Source organism: Malus sylvestris, chromosome 14 (assembly GCF_916048215.2).
Source record: "Malus sylvestris chromosome 14, drMalSylv7.2, whole genome shotgun sequence".
Lineage (NCBI taxonomy): Eukaryota > Viridiplantae > Streptophyta > Magnoliopsida > Rosales > Rosaceae > Malus > Malus sylvestris.
The window spans coordinates 3,029,810-3,055,930 of NC_062273.1; the positions used below are offsets into that span (position 1 = coordinate 3,029,810).

The window sequence follows — 26,121 nt, forward strand, 5'->3', positions numbered from 1 at the left end:
ACAAAACCGGCCCAGAACAAGAAAAGAGCTCAATATATAGGCCAAAACAATCAACCACTATTCTGGAGAAGGGCCTCATGTATCGGATAAAAGACGATCCTCAAACCAAACTATAGCCGACAGTATAGTAAGTGCAAACTTGGCCAAGATGAGCAACTCCATTACAGTGATCAGGGATGTGGTTGATGCCCGGGTGGGAAAAAAACCGCTAAACCAAAGCAATCCATTATTCATTTAGTTTTGAAGATTTCCTTTTGTTAAAAAATTGAAAATATTATATTAATATTTCAAGGGGAATTGTAAATTACAAATTAAACAATAGTTAAAAGAAAAATAGTGGTGGGTTATTTGCTCTGGTGGTTGGAGCATAACTTTAACCACTGCGTTTCGAGTTCAAATCCATCTATTTTTCTCATCGTAGATAATATTAGAGAAGATAGAGAAAGTTTTGTAGAGAATTTGTCAAATTCAAAGGAATATGAATCTTTGTTCTTAGAATTAAATATAACAACATGTGAGAGAGAACTTAATTAATAACAAATGGCGACAACAAAAAAAAAAGTGTCACGTGAATATATAACACCAAGCAAAATACCAAATTGTGAAGTATGATTCTGTTCATTTCAGTCCAAGCTTGGTTGCACTTATGTCAAAGTAAAGATCAAACTAAACTGCCCAAACTGGTTTGACGTGGTTGGTTTTTGAATGATTTGTTGAATTTTGCCACCACTGCACATTAATTATTCCCTAAACTCTAAAATACTTAAGTTGATAAATATTTAATTAAAAATAAACTAGATTAGGTTTGTCGTTCTGCCAGGAGGTTAGGAACTATGAAGATTCCCAGGGCTCAATGAAATGATTCCGAACTCAAGCATCTGTGTCGTTATTAGATATTTTGTTTTGGTGCAATACTGAGTGTATACATTTGATGACTGGGTATAATCTCTCTAGACCGTCACAAAAACAACAGTAGATGCCACTACTCAACTTGTGAGAACCAATAAATTCAGGGTGTGCGGGGGAGTTCTATCAGTTCTCACGTTTTCTCTCCATTTCAAAAGAGAATCAGTACTCTCTCTCTCTCTCTCTCTCTCTCTCTCTCTCTCTGAGCAATGGCATTCTCCTCAGTACTCTCTGCAGTCCCAAGAAGGTTAGCAGAACATGCTTAATCAATCAAGGTTTTTTAGTTTTCAGTTTGTGCCTCTGTTCGTGTACCTTTTTCTAGTTAATCAGTTTCTAACTTTCTATGATTAATCAAGTTTTACTTTTTTCGCTAATTAAACTTACGAACTGCAACCTCTCTTGAGTCTTGACTCATCCTAGCTATCTACCAAATTATCCAACAAAACTTTTCTCATGATAGAATGAAGCTAGTTTCCTCAACATGCTGATTGCTGACCCAGCTTTGCAAATGTATACTCAAAATAAAAATGGCTTCACAAAAATACAAGTTCATGGTGCCTATCCTCTAATGGAAAATGATTTCCATCCTCTTATTTTCTCCTATTTCACATCTTTATTTGTTTATCGCCCTTGATTCTTCTTTGATTTATTCAATCTAATGACTAAAAATAGAGAAGAGTAATCATTTCATTTACTTAATTTGTCCAAGCTAGAGATTTATGCGTAGACGCTAATTAAGCCGGCTGAGGCAAATCTTTGATTCCTCCACTATTTGGTTGACGAGCCACTGAGAACATGATTCAATTTGGTCATTGGAAACAATCACTACAAGAAAAGTGAGCAACAACAGTCCTAATTTATTAGTAACCATTTAGGTAACTTTTGTTGTTGAGGTAACAACGATGTTCAAAGGAAATAAAGGTGTAAAAAAAAGAAAAAAAAAGTAGGTAATAGTTACGTCTCAAAGGCGGCAAACGCATTAATTTTGTTTCGTCACTATTTTCTCATTGGCAACATCATTGTTACCCAAACAACATCTACAAAAAGAGTTACTAATTAGGGTAAGTTTTTCTCACTTTTCTTATAGTGAAAGTGCTCATTCCTCCTAATTATTGCATCATCTGTCATGTACATTATGAGAACACCGATGTGTATGTTAATAAATTAATAATATGATGCTTTGAAAGAACCTCATTAGATACATGTAATGTTGGAAGGAAGATTCAAACTTGTGTGCACATAAAAGAGAATTTTATTCTAACTAGCCAACTTGTCTAAACTCAGGTCTACTAATGTAGTTCATTATTGTGATTCCGCTAAAACCAGCTTTACGGATAAGTGAATGTGTTTCATAACCTTGCGATTGATACAAATTATAAAAAAAATTATGTGATGACGAAATGTAGATCACCGTCAATCTAAAACTCTGTAAATTGCAAATCCTACTGTTTAGATAATATGCATGTTGAAATTTTCAGAAGTAATTATTATTTTGTAACTGAATGCAGGCTGGAGGGAAAGGTGGCTCTGATAACCGGAGGAGCCAGCGGCATTGGAGAATGCACAGCCAAAATCTTTGTCCAGCATGGGGCCAAAGTCGTCATTGCAGATGTCCAAGATGATCTGGGCCATTCAGTTCGCGAGTCCATCGGGCCATCGGACTGCACGTTCGTCCACTGTGATGTCACAGACGAGGCCCAAATAAAAGATGCCGTACACAAAGCCGTTGCCACATACGGAAAACTAGACATCATGTTCAACAACGCAGGCATAGTTGACCCAAACAAAGCCCGAATCATCGACAATGAAAAGGCAGATTTCGAGCGCGTGCTTAGCATAAATATCACCGGAGTTTTCCTCGGCATAAAGCATGCTGCCCAAGCCATGATTCCTGCGCGGACGGGCAGCATAATTTCAACTGCTAGTATAAGTTCATATGTTGGTGGTGCAGCCTCACATGCATATTGTTGTTCCAAGCATGCAGTTAATGGCTTGACAAAAAATGCAGCCGTTGAGTTAGGTCAGTTCGGGATCAGAGTGAATTGCTTGTCGCCGTACGCGCTCGCAACGCCGTTGGCTCGGACTTTTGTGGGGGTTGAGGATGAGGAGCTTGAGAATGTGATGGGATCTCTAGCCAACTTGAAGGGCGTGACACTTAAGGCAGTGGATGTGGCAAATGCAGCTCTATATTTGGCAAGTGATGAGGCTAGGTATATTAGTGGGCATAATCTCTTGATAGATGGGGGTTTCAGCATCCTTAATCCCTCTTTCAAAATGTTTCAGTACCCTCAAGAGCCTTGATCTTTTTTGTTTTTGGTTCTTCAAAAAATGGATTAGTTGATGACTTCGTCATGACAGTTTATCCTCCAAAGCTTTGATCCGTTCAGTTGCTATAGATTTTTTTTCTTTCTTTTTACACGTTTGAGTTTGAATTACTTTTAATTGTTATAAGTTCATCCTTAAAAAAAAAAAAAAAGGGGTTTTTAAATACCCCTATCGGAGTAGAAATATTCGGGTCTTCCAATAAGCAATCTTGTAATTGTGCGTTTTAGAAGGTTGTACATCATCTTCGTTTGCTACGAGTTTGAGTGAAGAAGAGTGAAGAAGAGTGATGAAAGAGACTTCCACGTTCAAGTTATTTTTTGATATCTATGTACATTTCCTAATATTTGATTGTTATTGTGATCCCTATATTTTGAAGTTGATTTTTTTTTTTTAACAAACAATATTATCTACACTAAGGGGAAGGGGGTGAGCTTAACCTCACAATTGGCTGACATGTAATAATGTGGCTGAAATTTACCTTTGGTGAGAATCGAACCTAAGACATCTCACTTACAAATGAAGAGGAATACTACTAGACTGTAGTATTAAGTGGCTAATCTTTATATTTTATCCCATCAACAATTTTTGTCCCTTGTAACTACTTTGACATTACTTTGTCGTGTTAGCATAGTGTGTCATTTGTATACATTAACCCAAATTGAACTGAAAGAATCAAAATTGTTAATACATTAAAACACAGGAATCAAATTGACCAAATTTAAAATATAGGAATAAGAAATCAAATCAACCGTATTATCGTCACCATCACAATCACTATTACTTTGTTGTGACCATCACCAGTACCATCATCCCTACCATCACCACTATCTTGCCACCGTCATTAGAAACATAATCACCACCACCGCCACCACCATCTTCCCACTACCCACCTCTAATACCGCCACCAATATTACACATGATGACCCACCACTATTTAAAAAAAAATAAAACTTTGAAACTAGTGGAAATGCCCATTTTAGCAGCCGATTAAAAAAAATTGACATCTATGCAAATCTATTAAAAATCATATTGAGTCTCACAAACTCTCTCAAATTCCATACTAAGATCCAAATAAAAGTTACTCAATGCCCGTGTAACCATGCTTCTTGTGCAGTGTTTCTGGAGTGACATGAATCCATCCTTCAACTTCACTAGGCTTGATTGGCATGGTTTTGGAGTATGCCCCCAACAATTGAGGTGAAGATGTTGAATTGAATGAGCCAAAAGTGACGGTGGTATTGTTTGATTCCACCACATCATCAAGACCTAAGTCCATGACTTCTTCTTAGGCCAACTTCATGATGAGATCTTTCAACATGAAGCACATTTCAACCGAATGACTGATGACGCGGTGGTACTTACATTATCTTGGGTTGTCGGTGATTCATCTCTTCCGACCGTTTGCACTCGGGTAAATCGATCATTTTTTTGTCGAGCAAGTCCTCTAACATGGAAACCACATCGAAGTCGGGGAATTGATAAGTATTCTCCTCAAGCTCTTTTAAAGCGCGTTTACGCCTCTCTTGGTCACAAAAAGCTTTGGTGAACTTCATCTTGTCTCATGTAGAGATTTTAACGGGAGTTGTGTTGACCAACATCGCTTCCTTGACAGGCTCCCTCACAGATTTGTCCATTTTTTGCCCAAAGAATTTGTCTTTTCTATAGTTAGCAATCGGGTCTTTCTTCCCATGATGTGCGATGCTTAACTCCATGTCGTGGGTGCGAGTAGCTAACTCTTCGAAAGTCTAGGGCTTGATACCTTAAATAATGTAATGCAAGCCCTAATGCATGCCTTGTAAGCATATCTCAATCAAGGAGATTTCCGAGAGTTTGTCTTTGTATTCGAGACTTAGAGTGCGCCATCTATTGATGTAGTCAACGACTGGCTCGTCCTTCTATTGCTTTGTACCTGTGAGCTCCATCATGCTGACGGTGCGACATGTGTTGTTAAAGCAGTTCAATAACTCTTGCTCCAATTGTTCTTAACTGTTAATAGACTCGGGCTTTAGGTTAATGTACCAATTAAAAGCATTCTCCTTCAGAGAATGGACAAACTGCTTTGCGAAGTAGTCTCCTTCAGTTCCTGCATTGTTGCAAGTCTTGACGAAATAGGCAACGTGCTACTTTGGGTTCCATTTTCTATCGAATTGGATGAACTTAGGTGGCTGGTACCCCATCGACATCTGTAAGTCATCAATCCATCTGGTATATGGCTTCGAATACAACAGTGTATCCTACGAAGTGCCTCTTACATGTGCTTTGATGGTGTTCGCAATCATGCCTTGGAGCTATTGGTAGGAAAGATAGCCCATCGATATAGCTTCAGTCTTCAGCTTTTGCTTGTTTCTGGCCTTGTTTGCATGACGCTTATCGTCCTTGCCAGACTCCTGGTCATTTTAATTTTTCCTTGGGTCTGGACCGAATCTTTCATCATGTTGCGCCTCCAACTTGTCCATAAGCGTAACAATCTGCAAGTCTTTTTCTTCAATAGTTCTGGTCAACCTTGCGATCGTCTCATTCATCTAAGCCAATGGTTCTTCAATAGAGGTGGGGCTAGTGGCTATGACTTGCGCAACCAAAGGATGTGACTCTCCTCCACACATCAAATGTGATGGTGAAGTCTCCGTGCGACGGTTACTGGTTAGTGATCAGCGGTAGGCTCTCGTGCTTGAATTTGCGTCTGAAGCTAGTAACAATAAGTGCTCACATGAACCTTCTGACACTAGCAAACCTTACTTGCCGCTCTGAGGTGTCCTCGTGTGTGCCACAACAGCATTCTTCAGTGGGCCCAACGAGGTCAAGCTAATGTTGGGTTCGCATATCTAACGTTCCCCTTGCTCCCTTAACGACACCAACTTTGAAGTGGCATGTTGAAAAGTGGTAACCTGCCTTTGCCTTACTTCGAGTTATGATGCCAATAGATTTTTCACTTGCGGTAGAAGTGTTGGCGCTCCTTCCCTTGGTTGCGAGAACGGCTTTTCTTTTCTTTGATGCCATTAAGTTTGGAGTGTGCTTGGATTTCTTGAATTGAGAAAGAGATGAGAGCTGGAGATTATCCCTTTGGGTGTGCTAAATTTGTAAACATGAATTTCTTGTACCAAATGAAACAAGAACTCGTGTACAAAATAATTTGAATTAATATCAATTTAGGGTTACAATCTCTTTACAGCTTGATTGTTTGATTCGATATCCGAAATGTAAGGTATGTAGTGTTGTTGATCAAAGGGTCACGATGACTTGATCTTGTATAAATGGATGCCGCAAGGTTTTGGCTCTTGGCAATGGAGTAACCTACATATGTATGGGTGCTTAGTGGTTATTCACGGGTTTTATGAAGAATGCGGACAGCTTTCCGAGTCTTCTTGAATGTTTGAGTGTTTGGGGGGTTTGAGTGCTTGAGAGCTCCAGAGTTTCAAAGCTTCAACGTTTGGGCGTGAATGATTTTCTAAACCTTTTCCTTTGTCTTGGAGCCTCCTATTTATAAACTATCTAAGCCTTGACTACAGATGGATTTGACCTTGATTTGTGGCTTGGTTAATTGACGAAAGAACCATGACTCGATTTGACTCCATCAATTAACATTTGATTTAATTAAATTAAAATCAAATCATTCCTTTCCGCCAAGTGTTGACATGTGTCATTCTTGATGACTCGTCCGATTTTGTTGAGTCACACACCACATGTGTACAATTTTGTGCAAAACGTGGCGCATACGACGTATGCCCTGGCACGTCGAAGCTTTAATGCATTGGTGAACACTTATTTCATTGAAATTTTGATGTCTACATATATATATATATATATTAATTTCAGTAAAAAAGTATTCTACAATGAGAGAGAAAGTCAATCCTTCCATATTCAATGGTGAAGTCACCTACAAGACTCATGTGGGTTGTAGCCCAAAGAGGTTTTTTGTAAAGATAGTGTTATCCATACACTCATTTTTACTTCTCACACATTCCTCTCAATTTTCGGCTATCTGATTAAATGAATTGAAGATGATCAATAAAAAAAAAAATTAATAAGGGTCTGTAGGAGGTAAAATGAGTGTGTGAATAACACTATTTAATACATGTCATTATTTAATGTATATAAAGTAGAGGATAGGTAATAAATAATACATTTTATGCTAAAATTATAAATTAGTTCTATCTCTCGTCTCCCTTTATCCTATTCGTAAAAGAAAAAGATCATTTATCCTATACGATTTAGCCTTTGTGCTTCTTATTCAAGAAAAGAAAAATAATATTTTTTTAAAATCCACAATTAGACCTCTGCATTTTCTTACTTTCCTTTGCGATTTTCTAATGAATGTCACATTTGGTATACTCTTAATCTCTTTATTTACTTATTCTTGATTTAATTGGTAGGCAAACTATTTATATGGTCCTTGAATTTATCAGTTAGGGTTATGATTTTGAGAATAGTTTATATTCTGTGTTGTTCTTTTATATTGATTATTATATAATTTTATATTAGCAAATATAATTTTATGATATTAATTTCAGCTAGCCCACTCAAGCAAAAAAAATCATGGCTCCGCCTTTGCATATTCATGCTTAGGGATTTGGATCCCACCCGGATCTAAATGTGAGGATCCTAGGGATTCTCACATCTTAACTATTCATCGTGCATCGTGCGGATAGAAATCATTTGATTTTTTATTATTTAAAATTAAACACAAATAGTACCTAACGAAAACTGACCACATGATGTACGATGAATGACTAGAATGTGGGGATCCTAGGGATTCCCACAAAGTGAATCAAGAGAGGATCCTCCTCCCATGCTTAGTACTTTCTCTAGTTAATGCATTAATATACATAATTACCATATTACCCATTTTATTAATTGAATAATCAAATTTGCTTTATAAAGAGGGACATGCTTGTCTTTTCACCATCTGGTTGATAAGATTTCCTTGATAGCATTCTCTCACAAATTATCTAACTAGAGAAAGGTCATGTTGAAAAGTTTAAATTGGTACGGAAAGGTCTTGTTGAAGAGTTTAAAGTCCTAATTAGTTTGGAATTGAAACTTTAAGTAAATGTTGATACTTAATTAGCACTCATAGTTAGATTAGAATTGTGTGTAAGTTTCCCACGTATAAATACTTAGTACTCATATTTTTGTACTTCTCCGATGCGAGACTCTATGACAATCAAATATTTACTCTTCTTGGCTAGCAAACTTTACTTCTGATAGAAACGAAGCAAATGTATCTAGAGAAAAATTGGCTTCACATAAATATAGGAGTTTCGTTCATGCCTATTTCTTAATGAAAAAGAATTTCTACGCTCTTGTTTTCTGCTTTTGCAGTCCATTTGTTTATATCCCTTAATCTCCTTTGATTGAAGTAATGGATAAAAGAAAAAGGAAAAGATGAGCGCACAAGGAGGAAAAAAGCAGAAATCATTTCCTTCCTTATTTGTTCAAGCTAGAGATTTATATATAGAAGCCGAGGCTTCTTATTAATTAGGCCATGGCTACATTTGAAAAATCACTTGAGAACATGATTCAATTTGGTCATAGGAAACGACGGCGCTCATTCATCCTAATAATTGAATAATCTGCTACATTATGTGACAATTGTGTGTAAAATAATAATGATGCGAAGAAGGAACTCCATGAACTACATAACACAAAGATGTTTGAACTTGAACGCATAAGAGGAGCAAATTGTTCCAATGAAGCCAAGATTTACTAATGCATGCAGTTGATGAATGTGATCTTGGGAACAATATCGGCAATATTGGTGGTGAATCAGGTTAGGCTTATAAAGCTTATCATAGTACATGTTATTCTTTCTACACGTCTTGGGCTTGAGTTACTGGGCTTGAATATGCTTCCTTAAATTGGGTTTTTGAAAAGTTTCACTAGCTCCAGCTTAAAGTATTGGTTGAACGATTGGGTATTCCAAAAGATTGACATTGGCTCCAATGACTGAATATTGAATGGGTCTTTGAAAAGATTAGTGTTAGCTCCAGTAACTGAATGCAGACTGATTAGACTCTCGAAATGATTAGCATTAGCTCAAGTATAATGACTTGACCAGCTCTTAATGTAGGAATTGGTTTCCCTAGCTGTTCCATATGGGGCCACTCATGAAGAGGCGTGTTGAAGAATAGAATCTCATATTAGAATATAACAAAATAATATACGATTAATATATAGGAGTTTCCACCCCTTATATCACTAAGGTCTTTTAAGATAAAACTCCGTACCTAACAATAAGTGGTTAAATTGAAGACAATATCAATAATATTAATGGTCATGAACCGTTCTGGACCTTTAAAGTTAATCACACTACAAGTCTGACTCGAATTGTTTAATTTGCATGCACTGAGACAAAATAACAAAAAATATTCGATCCACTAACAGACAGCCTTTTATGCATCTGCACTATCCTAATATTGTATCTGAATACTGCAACAAAAACTATAATATTTGAACTAAAAGTCACTCTGATTCTCCGAATGCAATTAATCTACCCCAAATTTAATATGCAGAAAATATAAAAAAATAAAATTCATCCCAAGGGTTGTCGACAATTAAGTCAAACCCATTATTTTTTAATCCTATGCAGGACAAAATGTGGTCCAGGAAAAAGAAAAAACAAATATAATCCTCCATACCCTGTGATCGTTGCCAGGCAATTTGATTTGCAATATATCCTCATCTGGTAGTAATTGGGACGTTTCTGCTCGGCTTTTATCTCTGACTAAGTTTTTTCTTGTTTAAAGCAAACGTACTTAACCCTACGATTTGTATATACAATTGGAATCCTAAAATATAAAAAATGCAACCTAAGCATGAAAAGAAAGAACACTTCCAAACAAAATTTAAAAGCTTCAAACCCAGAATTTGTCTGTCACATGCATTCAAATCGGGTTGCGTTAACTTGTCGGCGACCTAACCAACATTTCTCACTCCATCCATGACTTCCATTCTATTTATAGACGTACATCACATACACTGTTTGATTCATGCCTCAATTATCTCCATACATTTGCGTCAGTCACTAGAATTCTAAGATGATGAGCAGTTCTTCCTCACTAGTTCCGGTTCCGAGTCCCAAAAGGTACTTAGTTTTCGTAGCGTTTCAACATCTAGAGTTCGAGCAGGTGTTTATAGGTTAAGTGGTTAATATATTACTGTTATAACCCTGCACTTGAGGTCCAGAGCTCGAATCTCTAAGTTTTACATCTATTAACATACGTCTCATTTGTCGTCATTGATTTTGCAGGCTAGAAGGCAAAGTGGCAATTATCACTGGAGGTGCTAGTGGAATTGGAGAGAGCACTGCAAGATTGTTTGTCTTCCATGGTGCAAAAGTCATCATAGCCGACGTCCAAGATGAACTAGCTCTGTCCCTCTGCAAAGAACTCAACTCAGACGGAGAGTCCATTTCGTACATACGTTGCGATGTCACTATCGATTCGGATGTGAAAAATGTTGTAGACGTGGCTCTGTCAAAGTACGGAAAGCTTGACATCATGTACAACAATGCAGGCATATCCGGCAAATTGGACCCATCTATTTTGGGAGCTGATGCCGAGAACTTCAAGCAAGTGTTTGATGTGAACGTCTACGGAGCTTTCTTGGGCGCCAAGCATGCTGCTAGGGCAATGATCGCTGCTAAAAAAGGTGTCATTCTTTTCACTTCGAGCGTGGCATCAGCGAGTTGCGGCGAGTCTACACACGCATACACCATGTCAAAGCACGCGGTGGTGGGACTTATGAAGAGCTTGTGTGTGGAGTTGGGGCAGCATGGGATTAGAGTCAATTGCATATCTCCGTGTGCCATGGCAACCCCGTTGCTGACGAATCTTATGGGGATTGAGAAAAATACGGTCGAGGAGTTGATCTGCGCTTCCGCGGTGTTGAAAGGAGCAGTGCCGAGGGTGGAGGATGTGGCGGAGGCTGCGGTGTACTTGGCGAGTGAGGAGTCTAAATTTGTGAACGGACTGAACCTTCTTGTGGATGGAGGTTATAGCACCACTAATCAGTCTCTTAGTATGGTTTTGAGGAATTTAATGTCCTCAAACCAGGCTTTGTAAGCATTATTCATTTCTTGTGCTACTACTATCTAGTCTGCTATGTTTTGATCCTTCGCGCTTTCTCTTTTTGAAGTATGAATCTTCATTTCAATACTCGTCATTCTCTCTTTTATGAAACACTGACCTAATGAGTTGTAACGAGTTAATTACACATGCACTCTTATGATTTAAGTGAAATATCAGTTTATAGTATCAATTTTTCTTTTTGAGAGAAAATACGATATTCATTGAAAAGAGGGAAATGTACAATGCAAGATGAGGATAGGGTGCATAACTGAGCCTCACTAAAAACGTTGCCAGAGATTTTCACCCGGTCTAAGAGAAAAAGAGTGTCCGCACTTACAAACTTAATTAGAAGTAACTATCCTCATTGAAACGCTTAAATAATAGGACTAAAGGGAATCAAATAGAACTATCTTGTACTAGCACATCCGCGAGTATATCAGGTGGGTGTTCCCGCCATTGCACCTCTAGTTGGTGACCAAGTCCAACACGAGCGAGCCTATGTGCAGCGTAGGGTATCAAACCTAACCTTTTGAAAATGTTATAATGAGACCTCAATTTGACGATTATAGGAGCAGTCTTATCATAGACTTTTAATTTGTTCGATTCACATGGATAACTAATAAATGTTTCAAAATCAAATTAACTTTTTTAAAAGATGATCCTCAGACGATGATGAAAATAATTAGTAAACGGTTCTGATTTTGACATTTGTATTCAGATATGATCAATGTCACATTGTCGTTAAAGGAGAAATGTCTCCTTGTATGTAAAGATTCAAGCAATATCCTTTCTTTTATTCCAAAATTTCTTATGTAACATAAATTAATGAATGTAAAATAAATTGTTGTTTTTCTTGTTACAATATAATAGATGAAAGCCATAAATCATAAACCCTATAATCCAATAAGGGCATAAACCGCATTTGCTATAAAGCTTTCTATACAAACAGTAATTCTTGTCTGCAAAACTACCATACGCACCAAAACCCTAATACAAAAGACTAGTTCAATATAAAGATTTTCCAAGAAGCCATCTCGAAACGGTGGTTTTCAATCTTCTTCTCTCTTAGTTCCTCACTGTAGATAGGACGAGTATTTGTCGAACTGGTTAACTTGAGAAGAGAGACCAAAGATGTGTATATAGAGGTTAGTAATTGCTCCTCCTATCAAGGTAGCACTTACCATTAGTTTCCTAATCAAAATAAACTACATCTCTTTCTTTTAATAAACATGACGTTAGTGAGTTAAATTGTTAAGGGATCTGTGAGGATCGAAACTCTAGCAGGATACATATACATAATTGCTTTCCACCATTGCTAAAGTGTCATCTACAAATAAAATAAATAAAACTACCTCTTACTTCAAAACTTGAGTTCAAATAATTTCCTTCCATTATGATTAAATTATATTTAATCCATACTAAGTCCAATAATAACAAGTGTCCATTACGCAGAGAAATTTTAAATATAAACATAAATAAAATGGAAGTTTTACAATAGATATAATAACAATAGTTTACCCTCATTTACTTATCTGAAAACATATATATCACAACAATAGTTTTATCTAAACTCACATTACGAACAGCCTAGCTTAATTAATTTTAACATAAGAAAAAGCTAGGGAAACTTTGTACCGTATTAGCTAATATATCATATGATGCGTCAAATAATGAGTATATATCACGTCAGTGAATGAATATGGTGTAACTATGTGGTCTCTCTAGTAATATTCTAATCTATATTCCCCACCCTCATCCACTTGATTGTTTGAGCCAGCTTTTGTACAAAGTATTTCTATTGATAAGTGTTTTTGTTAGAAGTAATTTTTAGTTAAAAACATATTGAATTTTATTTTTCCATTAAAAATCTAGGTATTTTTCCAGAATAAGCACTTGCTAGCCCCGATAGTTTATAGATTATGTTCTAGAAAAATAGTTTCTATAACCTAAAAGTAATGCTATTTATACCATATTTTTATACTATATTTCTATATGTGGACAGCCACATTATTTAAAAATTTGCAAAACCCAAGAAAAGAAAGCAGAAAGACTCATCATATACCACAATCATTATTTAATTAACTAGTTTTTCTTAATTATTAGTTTATTAAATAATGAACTAAATTAAAAAATCTGATTAATTCAAATAATGTGGTTGTCCAAATCAAATGCCACCTAAGGTGGTATGAAAATGTGGTAAAAAAACATGGTATGAATAGCATTACTCATAACCTAAAACATTTTTAAGTAAAACGTAATTAGAAAAGCTTTTGATTGTTAACAATTCCATTAGCAAATTCCAAATTAGAGAATGATTTATATGAAATGAGTTAACTACCAAATGAAATTTCGATCCAATATTGCATTACGATGTGGAAGTATTTTCCACAGAACAGTGCATTATTTGATCGAAGTGTCACGACAAAGTTTTTCCCAAACAGAGTCAATTTAACAAATAATACAGTGGCCCAATTTCATCCCCAATTTCTGTACATTAGCCCAATAACCTCATAAACCCACCAACAGAGATCTCCTATAAATATCCCAAAACCCTACCTTCCCTTCCCTTACCCTCTTTTCGCTTCTCTCACGAACACACACTCACCCGCCGTTCGTCTCCACCCAGCTCCGCCGCACAATTCCACCACCACCATGGGTCGCGTCCGCACAAAAACAGTGAAGAAATCCTCCCGCCAGGTGATCGAGCGCTACTACTCGCGCATGACCCTGGACTTCCACACCAACAAGAAGATCCTCGAGGAAGTCGCCATCATCCCCTCCAAGCGCCTCCGCAACAAGATTGCCGGATTCTCCACTCACCTCATGAAGCGGATCCAGAAGGGCCCGGTTCGTGGCATTTCGCTGAAGCTGCAGGAGGAGGAGCGCGAGCGCCGCATGGACTTTGTCCCCGAGGAGTCCGCCATCAAGATCGACGAGATCTCCGTGGACAAGGAGACCCTCGACATGCTTTCCGCTCTCGGTATGGCTGACATGCCTGGTGTCAAGCGGGTCGACCCGGAAGCTCAGACTCAGAATCTCGGGTACGGGCGTGGTGCACCCAGGAGGTACTAAAACGGAGAATGACCGGGTTTTGATGCTATAATACATTTGGTTTTTGAATTAGGAAGAAGTTTGTTGTGTGTTTAATTTTACTGTGGAAGTAATGCGTGTGACATTTTTGTTATGGGATTATGTCAATTTTGCATTTAGAATGGAAAGCGTTGCATTTTATTGAATTCGTCAGATGAATCGTATTGGTGATGATTGTTGCTTCTTTCGGTTAATATCACTGTTGCTTTCGGCTTCAAGATTATGATTTGGTTTCGAATTTTATGGTCCTAGTTGGGAATGACTAGTTTGATCTCAGAAACAATGTTATGGCTTTGTTTCTGATCGTCGGAATTTGTAACCTTTTTGATTCCGATTTTGATGCTTATTGTCGATTTTTCATGCGTTATTCAGTCCATTCAGCATGTAAGCTGTAGTGATTTGTTCAATTTACTTACTAAAATGGTTAGTTTAATCGGTTAACACTATCAGTATCATTGTTGTATGCTTGGTTCAGTCATGTCTCTTGCTTCCACACCAGCGCCCGTTTTGCCTTTTTCTTCCCGTAAATACATAAGCAGTAGTGTCTTTGGTTTTTTACCATGTCCTCCTTGTTAACTGGGTTGTTATACCGTCCAAAGATTGTTGAATTAAAGTCCCGGAACCACTGCATTGTGGTCTTGTTGTCACGACGATGCCCACTTTGCTCCCCTCTCACCGATTCTTCTTGTCACTGTCATATGCTCCTCCTTGTTCGTAGGATAGTGAGATAGCCCCTCCCTGCCTTTAGACGAAAAATGCCCTCTTCTACATCCCCTTGACAAAATTTTCGGAAATGCGAAACTTGCCCTGTAACCTAGCGTTGCTGTTTGCTGCTTGGTGGTGATTTTGGAATCCATGACTCAATTCTATCCATTGAACAAAAGATGTATGGTTAAGATTTGTTGTCGGCGACTTAGCTTCAAAAGGTTATTAGGAAGATCGGTTTTTAATTTCGACTTGTTCGAATTCGTTATGCTGTTGCTTAATCCATCCCAAAACAAAACTCAACATCTTCCATGTAAAAGGAGCTTTGATGAAATGAGTGTCGCTTATGTTTTCCTCGTTCGAAAGGAACGAGGATATAGACAAGCTGGTAAAAAGAGCCGCCAATATTACAGGACCAAATGAAATATACAGGGAAATCGCGATCATGAATTCGCACAGCATACACCACATCAAACGCAAGCTGCCTCTTCAATCTACAAGCGTTTTCACCGCGAAGTTCTGGAGATACAAATTCTTTACTCACTTGAATTAGCAAGCCCAACCATGTTAAGCATATGGCGGTCTTCCTTAAATCTCTCCAGTACATTACCTTTTCCACCGGCGTGTTTTTCTTGTTCTGCTACTTTGGTAACAACTCCCCAGCATTCTATCACTTCCGGGTGTATCCGGTTGGTCTTGGAGAGGCAAGGGGAGCCAAATGTGGTACAGGAGAAAGTGTGCCCCTGATCAAAGCTGGCCGAAAGAAAAAGGCCAAAGTGATTCACCTTTCCTCCAAAACCGATACCATTCGGGATACTCTCTGAACTGAAATTCACTGCACACTGCCGGCATACAAAACAAGAAGACTTCAAACCATCATAATCCGAAACAAACTCGACTCATTTACGAAGCTGATCATCTGAATAAACAAGCTTTTACAATGTGATGCGGTTCAGTTGATTGACTCTAAACTGAAAGAAACTAAGACCCTAAGACATTCATCAACCAAATGGATGCTAAAATCTTATTAAAGAAACGAGTCTTCTATTTCGAGAGCAATATAAATTATAAGATCGAGTGGGAACTCACCCATTGTATGTTGGTGTTTGCCCCCGTTGGCCTGAATGTTGACGCCTTCGGATACAGCTGGAAAAGAAAAGACTTCAGATCTCCATAGAAACCACCGTGCCTCTCCCATGGCTGAGAAGCGTAACCCCCATAAATATAACCATCTTTATCCTTGATGATTAACACAGTTGGTCCTTTATCATTTCTGCAGTTCATTGAACAATTACCCATTCCATCCCAAATTAGTTGCAGCAACCGACAAGACTGAAACTAAAGTAGCAAAAAAAAATGTATTTAGCATCTTATCTAAGACGGGAAAGTGGCAAAGTATAACCATTTAATGGAACACTTCCGTGGTCTTTATACATGATCTCCCCTTCAACCCAAGATAAACGAAACAAAACCAAAGTAGCGACTTGGTGCAGTCATATCACATTCTGTGGATGCGCATCTAAACCAAAACAGGCTACATTATACAGAATTTGTGCTCATTGCCTATCTAACAAGGCACATCCATGAACACCCCCCCGTTTGACTCTAAAAGTGTATCCAGAAATCTAAATCCTCGTTTTGAGAACAGTGATAAATTCACATTGTGACGAGGACATATTCAACTTCACAATAGAAATATAATTTACTTTAAGAGATTCAAAATGAAATAAAAAAATAAAATAATAATAACTGTGTAAACAAGATACTCACGACATGCTGCCCAAAAAGGTGTTAAAGCTCAGACCGCTAAAAGAACTGTGATATAGCAGTTTCCATTCCATCAGCTCTTGTTGTGGAAGGATTCCTCCTATATGCCAAGCATATACCTCCTTCAGTAGCACCATATTTGAATCGATGTTTTCCACATGCATCAGTCGAGGAACTTGGGAACCTGGTCTTCCTAAACAGAATGGCGATGTCAAAAGTATTGGAAGTACAAATCAAATTTCAGATTCTCCCACACTAATTGGGATAACAGTTTATAATGTAACACCAACAAATCCAGAGGATCAAAATGAAAGAATTCAGAAAACCTTGATGAGGAGGTATCAATAAGCTTCCAAGGAACTTCCTGACAGATGGGAGAAGAGTACACCAAGTTCTGAAATCTTCAAGAGACAAACTTTCTTGGTCGTGTCCTTCGTCATGCTTAGTAAACTTTGCAGCATTAAGAAACACATCGACACTGCCCTGATGTGCATTTGATCCACGTTCAGAGTTGTCCATATTTAATACATTGTCAAACATTGCACCCAGAACACATTCCAAATCCGACCTGAATTTAAATTCCAAATATCATATACATCAGATGAGACATAAAAAGAATACAAAGACGGGTATTTCTTATCACATTATAAATAGAAATCACGAAACTCTTCCATCCTTACCGCAGCTACAACAAGAAGTAAATCCAAAGTCATGCAATAAGCCATATGTTCTTAACTCTATTTACTTTAAATTATTGAAAGGGGTACTTGTACGTTTTTATTCAACAAATCTGAAGAAATATCACACTGTGAACTTAAAGCAAACAAGAGTAATTAAACTCTATATTTCTATGAACTGCAAGCCAAAATAACAAGTATAACCCAAGTCATGTAATACGGCACTGCCATACTTTAAGATATCTGTTCTTATTTCTATGAACTTTAAATCATTCAAATGCTAGTTGCATTTATCTATTCCACAAAATTGAAGAAACTCACGGTGTGAAACTGACTAAAACTATACCAACCGAATCTAAACTACTGGACGCCACAACCGGTTTCTGTAGACAGGATATAACAAAACCACATACTTCAACCAATTGCCATCAAAATATGAATCTCTATTGTATATTCTCGATAATGTTGGAGTTCCAATCCTACCTTCCCACAATGCCATCCCCGGATACGTCTAACAACTGATATATGAATTCTTCAATGTCATCTTTCGTTCCCTTCTCATAAATCCCCTGAAAACCCACAAAAAAAGGAAGCAAAATAAAGCAAATGGGCATATGATAAAACTCGAAAATACGAAACAAACATTGCAAAGTTCACAAGATTTTCAAGAAAAAAAAAATTACTTTGGCAATAACTAAGTCTTCAAAGGTGAGCTTTCCGTCTTTGCGTTGCTGGATAACTAAGTCGAACATCCTATCTCCCAGAGCTCCCTTTAGTCCGAAATAAGTCTACGAAAACACAAACTCCATATCTAAGTACAGAGGAAAGATCATTTTACAGCAAAAGAAATGGAATTTCCATGAAAATTGGAAGAGCCGAAGACATGGGTGAAGCTAATTTACCTTGAAAACTGAGGGGGAGATGTACGGACCACCGCTCTGCGACTGAGCAGCCAGAGACGCGTGCAAGGATTTGAGATCTTCGAGTTCCGTATGAGTAAAAGCTCTGCAATCAGTTCCAAATCAATCAATCAAATATATATATATATATATAATGTATATGCAGATAATTAGAGAGAGAGAAAGAGAGACCTAGAGGAGGAAGCAAAGCGAGGATTGCGAGAAGGAGGTGACTGAGAGTTCCCCATTTTTTTATGGTTTTCTTCTTCCCTCTGCAGTGTGGACTCTGAAAAAATCTAGATTGATATTTATACTTTTTCATTGCAATTTTTTTGAAGTAGGTGCTTGTAATTTACTAATATGTTCAAACTCCCCCAAACATTTTGGTAATTACATGTATCTCATAAGAACTTGGGATTCATTAGCTTTCTACTCAACTTTGCTTAATATTAGTTGTTAATTTTGTTTAATTTATTCAATTCGGTACGAAGAAGTGTGTGAAAATTAAAAAACAGTCTATAAAAATCACTTATCAAGAAAAAAGAATCATTTTGCCCCTTTCAAAATTTTCTTTTCCTTTTTTACAATTTTAGAGTTCAAATTTGAGATATCATCTCATTTTGTGTTTTTTCTGTAGACCAACACTTTATTTGTCTATCAACATTAAAAATTTCTAACAAATATAATTTACGAGTAATTACAGGTGGGATTTATTTTACATCAATGTTGTACACTTGTACTCAATTTGGAAGTGAAAAAATTCAGACTTTTTCAATTGATTTGGAGGAAAAAAAACTACATACAAGTATCAAGGTCATTCTCAATAAGTAATGACCTCATGATGATATGGAGTCATAGGATTACATCATGAAAAAAAAATTATTTTTTGGAGTTGACAAAATCATCAAGATTTCTTATTCCTTTTCCTTTTTCTCTTCAACTCTTTTTTTGGTACGTGTCCTTTAAGAATTATTTTGTGTCGGCAAGGAATCAATATCTAAAGAACATTTAGCCTTTTTAATTGCAAGGATAAAATAAAAAAAATTAAAAATTGTGAGAATTTGAGCTTTGAGGTGCTAAATTGAAAGCTTTTACAAACTTGAGGGACCGAATTGCAGAAAATGGAGACTGTAAAGTTAATCACAACTGAAGTGGAAGGAAAACCAACTTAAAGAGAAAAGAGAGGTTTGTTTGTACGCAAGTTTAGTGAAGGAATTTATACTCAGAGCCTCAAGGACCCAACCAAAAAATCCACAATTTATTATAGCAAAAGCCAAAAGCCAAAAGCCAAAAGCCAAAAGCCAAAACGCAAAACCCATCTGGGTTTTCTTCTAAACTTCAAGCTGTTCAACAGCAACTGAGATAAGCCCTTCTTCTCTTCTTCAACTCAGATCTGTAAGTTCCATGCTTTTCTCTTTCACTGATTTTTTAAGCTTTATTAGTAGTATCTTGGATTGGGGTAACGGGGTTCTTCTTTCTTGCTTCTTTGGCCGTGTTTGGTTGTTGAGAAAATTGTAGGAAACAGAAAATTAACTGCAAAGTTTCTTCCCTTTTTAGCCCTTTCATATATTGTGTGTAGTACTTGTATTGCTATTGGTTTTTGTGTTACTGTGTATTTAAGGTAAAATGCTTGAGATTTAGGCACCATTTTTTTGGGGGGTTGTATTGTCAGCAACCAAAAAAAGCAGATATTGCTGAAGCATTCGGATGTTTAGGAAAGGAAGCCATTTTTCTTTTATTGTTGTTGTTTTTGTTCTTTTTTTCATGCTCCCGTGGAAAAAAAATATATACCCATCTTCAAGTCCAGAAATACTTATGTCGTCGTCGTACCAGTGCACAAGGCTCCCGCTTTACGCAGGGTCTGGGAGAGGTGAATGTCGGCTAGCCTTACCCCCATTTATGGAGAGGCTGCTCCCAAGTCTCGAACCCGAGACCTACCGCACATGGGCGAAGACACTTGCCATCGCACCAAGTGCGACCTCTTTATGTAATATAGAAATTTAAATCTTCACAAACTCAGTTATGAAACATGATTACATGAAATAAATGTAGAAGGATAAATGAAGACAAAGTTTCTTGCTAATGGTTATCGGTGTCCAACCGAACTATAAAATGAGATCATGCTGTCAAATTAAATAATTTCTCACTCTTTTTTGTGAATTGTGAGTTCCTTTCATTCATGAAATATTTGATATGCTAATTTTGGAAATGTATACCAGATTTCGGTGAGCGCTGCATCTGAGTCTGTGACAATGTCCAGACCATGGGTGTTGGTTTGTCTGCTCCTGTTAATTGTGTTTACATCACAGTTTGAATGGAAGCAATATGGGAATGATGAACCAAGTCCAAGTACCTCCAAGAAACAACAATATATATCTGAAAGGGAAGAAGCCGTGAAAGAAAAAGTGAGTGCTAATTTTGGAAATGTATAGCATACGGATTCTTTTCTTTGCCTACCCTATCGTGTGATTTTGAGTTGGAAATCTGTAGTTATTTACTTTCACAAGTGTTAGTTTGAACAATATACATGTATTTCAATTATTTAATGTTGTTAGTTCGGGGAATAGAAGACAAATTAGTAATGAATAGGCTATTCTGGTCTTCAAATTCAGAAATTTATGCAGCGAGCCTTTGGGATTAAGACTTAAGCAGTCAACATACCTGAGTTTTGGGTCATTTTTTTGCTTCATTCAGGACTTAAGTTCTAACTTTTAAAAGCAGTTAATATAACAAACTCATATCTCCACATTGCCCTGTATACATAATGATACCCTTGCTTTGATTCTTGTCCAGAGAGAGTAAGTGTTCTACGACAATGCATGAGCGATCTAGATAAAAATTCTTTAGTTGATGCCACGGCCCCTAATAATTGGCTTCTTCCGTTAATGACCTCTATATCTGAAGTGTTTGCCCATTTCTGTATGGGAGTTATCATTGGCACTGCAAAAAAGTCATCATGAACTCCACAACGGAGGGGGTAATGCTGGATGGATGGGCTTTTTGAAGTGCTCACAAACAGCAATTCCCTTCTCTAAATGACCGATCTTTGATTTTTTTTGGGTTGGGCTTTGAATTTGTTTAGCGAGAAGGAAATATGCAGGATTATATACCTTTGGTTTTATCTAGTTTCCTTCTATGCAGAATGCTTCTCCAATTGGCACAACTTTGTCTATAAATTTAGACTGCATATTCAGAATTAGAAAAACCTCTTGCTTATGCCTGGCTCACAACCAATTGAGAGATTGAGAGGGAGCGTGGGACACCCGATGAGGAAGAACAGTATAATGTTTTATATTCCCTTTTATGGACTATATTTACAAATACCAAAAAGGATGGGAAAGAACTTAATGAGAGAGAGAATTTACCCAGTTGCAAACTAACAGTGCTATAGGCCGCATAATCAAGGCATTCATGTAACCCCATTATGAGTTATCTGATTGGGGCCTTTTTGAATTTTGTTGCATTAAGTACTTCAAATGCTAAGAGGTCGCACTTGGTGCGATGGCAAGTGCCTTCGCCCATGAGCGGTAGGTCTCGGGTTCGAGACTTGGGAGCAGCCTCTCCATAAATGGGGGTAAGGCTAGCCGACATTCACCTCTCCCAGACCCTGCGTAAAGCGGGAGCCTTGTGCACTGGGTACGACCTTTTAAGTACTTCAAATGCTAATTTTCACTTTGGATATTCTAATTTTATCTTGGCGTACACAATTTACTACTTATGAGTTATGTGATAATGTATTATTAAGTTACCTGCATCTTATATACCTGCGGTAGCATAATGGCCTAATTCTACAAATTATGGTGGGGTCAACTGGGAGATAAGTTCATTAACCTCATTGAATATCATCTTCACTGCAGATTATCCTCTCCCAAGAGAAAAATATACAAAAACTTAATGAGCTTGTGCGGAGTCTTCGAGAACAATTGCTACAATGTAGAGGTGAAAATGAGATTGTCAATGGCACTTCAGCTCCTTTGACTGAACTTCTTTCTGAACTGGAAAGGCATCCACTTTTGGAGGATTAATGATGGATCATACGTATTAAACATCAATATGCTTGTACCTGTAGGTAGGAAAATCTAAATTCTTTTTTATTGCTTAGCATCATGTGAAATTACATTTGTTTAGTTGCAAAGTGCAATATCAGAACTCTTTATCTTTTGCCAGTATGTTATGGATATATAAAGTTTCTATATTGGTGATATTTTTAGTAAATGATTCGGTGGCATGAAATGAAAACCAAGGTTCAAATATTTTGTAGGAACATAACCAATAAATGCAGAGAAATATTATCGTAAAAGCATCATGTTAGTACTTATTACCTATTATTTCAACATCCTAACACCAAACACAGGGATTAGAACTTCCTAGACGCTGTATGCTGGGATCGCCTATTGTCCACCCCTTTCATATTCCTGGTGAATCAGTACTCATTTGGCTTACCAAACTTAAACATGAACCAACACCTCGGTTTCAGTCCTGGACTACCTAGCTCGTCTAATGATTTAATTAAGTTTCTGCATTGAGTTATGGTCCCTAACGGGTTATCATTGAGGAGACCCCCAATGGTATATTTGTTGGGCTGAACCTTTTTAACAGTCATGCTAAGTGTCATGAACATTCTTTATTAGCTATTATCCTTTTATATTCTCATGAATTTTGTCCTCTCAATATTAAACTGTTGTTACGTTGGTGCAGAGGCATTTAAACTGTTGTTAATATATTTTCTCATGAAATGGTAAGTGTTCATAAGTGTACTCAGTAAAAGAGTGAAGTTGGTGCAGGGTTCTTCCTTGCTGTCATCATCTCACGTTTGAACTCCAAAACTTTTTGTGAAGAAACCTGTGTTGAGATTCATGTTTGGATTTAATATTTACATGAACTTAATTACAATGCCTGACACTTCAATTTATGATTTTTGGAAAGAGGCATTTAATTGCAACAGTGTTTCAATTTTTAGTACCATTTTCTGGAATCACCATTATTGTGATCTTAGTACCCTGTATGTCTTACCTTTGCTTTTCCCTCTCCTTCACATGTCTTCACATGTCTATCACCATTATTGTTAAACTTTTTTCCGTTCTTACTATTGTAGTTTGTACTGTGAGAAGATTTAAGGCTAGTGTTTTACTTCTATCCCGGTCTCTCGAATTAATTCCTCGCCCCATAATATTTAGTAGTTACTGTGAAAATGGTCCCAATTTCTTGCGAGTTGGTAATAAAATTTAACATGAAGCCTTCTCTGCTGCTGATTCAAAGTTTGTAGTATTGTATTTTTGATAGGAGGGCAAGCCTTTTATATTGTTCCAATTAGTCCACAATATTTCCCCCTGTATTATAAGGGTGATACAAAAAGGTCTATTTTAGCATTGAAACAATAGTTACCGCATTCATCTTTAGACTGCTAGGAAAGTGGGACTCTCTGGGAATTTCTTCAGTTGCATAATCAGAGACAGATTAGTGCCATCATATTAGGGTTTACCAATGTAAATGAAGCAACTGTAGATAAACCAAGGGGAGGAAACAAAAGACTAAACCATTTCCTTAATATAGATTAAAGGAGATATACGAAGAACTAATCAAGAGCTTTTGTAGTAATCTCATCTACTTAATTGAAATTGTTTCTGAGGTCCTATTTTCTGTGGAAGTTAGCTGCACAACTGCGTACAAAGAATTCAATCTTTTAATGAATTTCTTTCTGAGCTTGAAAGGCATCTACCTTTGGAGGATTAGTCATGGATCATACATGTCAATTTCAGCATGTTTGTATCTGCAAGTAGGGAATCCAAATTCCCTTTTATTGTTTAGCTTCATGTGAAATTACATCCATTTGGTTGCAAATCACATTACCAAATTCTTATCTCGTCTTTTGCCAGCATGCTATGGATATTTACTTTTTTGTGGTTTGCTGTTTTACGTTTCTGGTTCATTTGAGTCTTCTCTAGTAGTCAATAGTAGAAAACTGATTCGGTATTTGATGTCTGGGTAAACTGGTGAATCAATAGTATGGCCTTGGTTGTATCTTTGTAATATTTCTGAATAATTTGGGTTGTAAAAGCATCATGTTATAACTTATTATTACCTATTACTTAAACATAATATCTAACACTTGGATTACTTTAGAAAATTTTGTAGACGCTTAGTCCGAGATTGTCTGTTGTCCAGCCCTTCAGTGAATCTTGTAAATTGATTGGTTTCTACAGCTTACCAAACTTAAACATGAACCAATGCCTTGGCTGGAGTTCTGAGCTAGAAATCTTGTCTTATGATTTATTAAGTTATAGCTGCCGATAGGATGGTTGTTCAGGAGATCCCAGTGGGAAGTGTTCATAAGTGTGTGAAGTTGGTGCAGTATTGTCCCTTGCAGCTTTCGTCTTGAAGTTCATTGTTCGCAAGTCCTTCAAAAATTATTGTGAAGAAACCTTCTGAGATTCATGTTTGGATTTAAAATTCAGATGAACAGACGTTGTTGTATAACCACTCATCGGGCTGATGAGTTGTAGGAGGTACATTTTGATCTGAACTTGATTACAATGTCTGACGCTTCAATTTATGATTTTGGTGAATAGGCTTTTGAAAGTGTTTGTAACTGTTTAGTACTATTTCTGGAAACACCATTATTGTATTTTCAGTAGCCATTCTTACCTACATTTAGCCGACCCCACTTAGTGGGAAAAGGCTTTGTTGTTGTTGTATTCTTACCTACATTTTTCTTCCATTTCTTTCACATGTCTACGATCATACCAGATGCACTTCTGTATTCTTTTCCATTCCTACTGTTGTACTTTTTACCTTTGAGAAGACCAAGGCTGGCGATTTACTTCTCCTTCCGTCTCTCCGATTTATTTCCTCAACCTATCTTATTTAGTATTGTTATAGGATGGTCCCAGTTTCTCACAAGTTGTACTGAAACTTTAACACGAGTCCTTCTCTGCTGCTGATTCAGAGTTAGTAGTTTTTGTATTTTTTATAGGAGGGGCAAGCCTTTTACATTATTCCAGTCTATTTTTCGCATTGTATCCATAGTTAGCGCATTCATCATAGTAAGTAGCTCCAGCTCCGTATCAAAGTCACGGTCATCATGGTTCCTGAATACAATTTGAGGCCTTCTTTGATGCTCTACTGTGAAGTTAGCGTTATATGTCACAGTATATTGCACAGTCGACTTTTGGCAAACTGGGAAGAAATCAGTCAAGTTAGGTATTAGGGTTCAAGAAAAAATTGAACATAGCACGAATTTAAATTGTATCAAACCGATTTACAACCCAAATACTCCAGAACAATCATGGGCAGGTGAGAACTTGGGATGTTTGCATGATTCTAGTGAAGGTCAAGGGACCTCTTTGTAGTAGGTGCAATGAAGTCTTGAGGCATTTGGGTGCTCAAGGTTGTTAAACTTTAGATAATACCTATTTTTTTACCTTTGATTCTGCTTTGCTCCTACATGTCAGAAGTCAACCTACGTTCATGGTTAGGGGCCTTGAAAATCGGTATGTACTTTTAGATAGCAGGCCAAGTTGCAGTAAGGTAGTGGTGGTTGTGGTAATGGTGGGGTGTAAGGGCAACGATGGTGACGAGGTGGCAGCGAAGTGGTGGTGGCTACAATGGCGGTGGTGGAGAGGGTGTTATTTGTGGCGATGGTGGTCACGGTGTGGTGGCAACGGTAGGTGGTGGTGGTTTGTTCGT

At 37.3% G+C, this 26,121-nt stretch overlaps 6 protein-coding genes across 9 annotated transcripts in view; 5 read left to right on the top strand and 1 right to left on the bottom strand.

Annotated features, from left to right (window-relative positions):
* LOC126600410 (uncharacterized) overlaps positions 1-26,121 on the top strand; it is a 51,025-nt gene that overhangs the window by 18,458 nt on the left and 6,446 nt on the right. The window lies entirely within an intron of this gene.
* Positions 816-3,297, top strand: LOC126599206 (secoisolariciresinol dehydrogenase-like). The gene is made up of 2 exons (XM_050265533.1): positions 816-1,153; positions 2,415-3,297. Exons 1-2 carry the CDS (start codon positions 1,116-1,118, stop codon positions 3,205-3,207), a joined length of 831 nt encoding a protein of 276 aa, XP_050121490.1. The 5' UTR covers positions 816-1,115; the 3' UTR covers positions 3,208-3,297.
* On the top strand, positions 10,040-11,384 carry LOC126599205 (short chain aldehyde dehydrogenase 1-like). Its single transcript, XM_050265532.1, has 2 exons — positions 10,040-10,312; positions 10,478-11,384. Exons 1-2 carry the CDS (start codon positions 10,266-10,268, stop codon positions 11,289-11,291), a joined length of 861 nt encoding a protein of 286 aa, XP_050121489.1. The 5' UTR covers positions 10,040-10,265; the 3' UTR covers positions 11,292-11,384.
* On the top strand, positions 13,850-14,533 carry LOC126599207 (40S ribosomal protein S17-4-like). Its single transcript, XM_050265534.1, has one exon. It carries the CDS (start codon positions 13,950-13,952, stop codon positions 14,367-14,369), a length of 420 nt encoding a protein of 139 aa, XP_050121491.1. The 5' UTR covers positions 13,850-13,949; the 3' UTR covers positions 14,370-14,533.
* LOC126599204 (uncharacterized) lies at positions 15,400-18,762 on the bottom strand. 2 transcript variants are annotated; one of them, XM_050265530.1, is made up of 8 exons: positions 18,628-18,762; positions 18,439-18,541; positions 18,220-18,324; positions 18,020-18,105; positions 17,186-17,427; positions 16,863-17,052; positions 16,182-16,365; positions 15,400-15,934 (listed from the first exon to the last, which is right to left on the bottom strand). In XM_050265530.1, exons 1-8 carry the CDS (start codon positions 18,681-18,683, stop codon positions 15,629-15,631), a joined length of 1,272 nt encoding a protein of 423 aa, XP_050121487.1. In that variant the 5' UTR covers positions 18,684-18,762; the 3' UTR covers positions 15,400-15,628. The 2 variants fall into 2 exon arrangements, with proteins under 2 accessions (XP_050121487.1, XP_050121488.1); XM_050265531.1 differs by having other exon boundaries at positions 16,863-17,043; positions 18,628-18,720.
* Positions 19,623-25,176, top strand: LOC126599209 (uncharacterized). 3 transcript variants are annotated; one of them, XM_050265539.1, is made up of 4 exons: positions 19,623-19,830; positions 20,655-20,840; positions 22,293-22,504; positions 24,714-25,176. In XM_050265539.1, exons 2-3 carry the CDS (start codon positions 20,688-20,690, stop codon positions 22,458-22,460), a joined length of 321 nt encoding a protein of 106 aa, XP_050121496.1. In that variant the 5' UTR covers positions 19,623-19,830; positions 20,655-20,687; the 3' UTR covers positions 22,461-22,504; positions 24,714-25,176. The 3 variants fall into 3 exon arrangements, with proteins under 3 accessions (XP_050121496.1, XP_050121495.1, XP_050121494.1); XM_050265538.1 differs by having other exon boundaries at positions 24,788-25,176; XM_050265537.1 differs by lacking the exon at positions 24,714-25,176 and having other exon boundaries at positions 19,624-19,830; positions 22,293-22,650.

Bases quoted from the DNA above. Each gene is read 5' to 3' on its own strand.
- LOC126599207 (XM_050265534.1), top strand. From the start codon at position 13,950: ATGGGTCGCGTCCGCACAAAAACAGTGAAGAAATCCTCCCGCCAGGTG.
- LOC126599209 (XM_050265539.1), top strand. From the start codon at position 20,688: ATGTCCAGACCATGGGTGTTGGTTTGTCTGCTCCTGTTAATTGTGTTT. The intron at 20,841-22,292 runs GTGAGTGCTAAT...TCTTCACTGCAG, and splicing joins AAGAAGCCGTGAAAGAAAAA to ATTATCCTCTCCCAAGAGAA.
- LOC126599204 (XM_050265530.1), bottom strand. From the start codon at position 18,683: ATGGGGAACTCTCAGTCACCTCCTTCTCGCAATCCTCGCTTTGCTTCC. The intron at 18,325-18,438 runs GTAAATTAGCTT...GTGTTTTCGTAG, and splicing joins TCTCCCCCTCAGTTTTCAAG to ACTTATTTCGGACTAAAGGG. The intron at 15,935-16,181 runs GTGAGTTCCCAC...GTATGCCGGCAG, and splicing joins CAAACACCAACATACAATGG to TGTGCAGTGAATTTCAGTTC.
- LOC126599205 (XM_050265532.1), top strand. From the start codon at position 10,266: ATGATGAGCAGTTCTTCCTCACTAGTTCCGGTTCCGAGTCCCAAAAG. The intron at 10,313-10,477 runs GTACTTAGTTTT...TTGATTTTGCAG, and splicing joins CCGGTTCCGAGTCCCAAAAG to GCTAGAAGGCAAAGTGGCAA.
- LOC126599206 (XM_050265533.1), top strand. From the start codon at position 1,116: ATGGCATTCTCCTCAGTACTCTCTGCAGTCCCAAGAAG. The intron at 1,154-2,414 runs GTTAGCAGAACA...AACTGAATGCAG, and splicing joins CTCTCTGCAGTCCCAAGAAG to GCTGGAGGGAAAGGTGGCTC.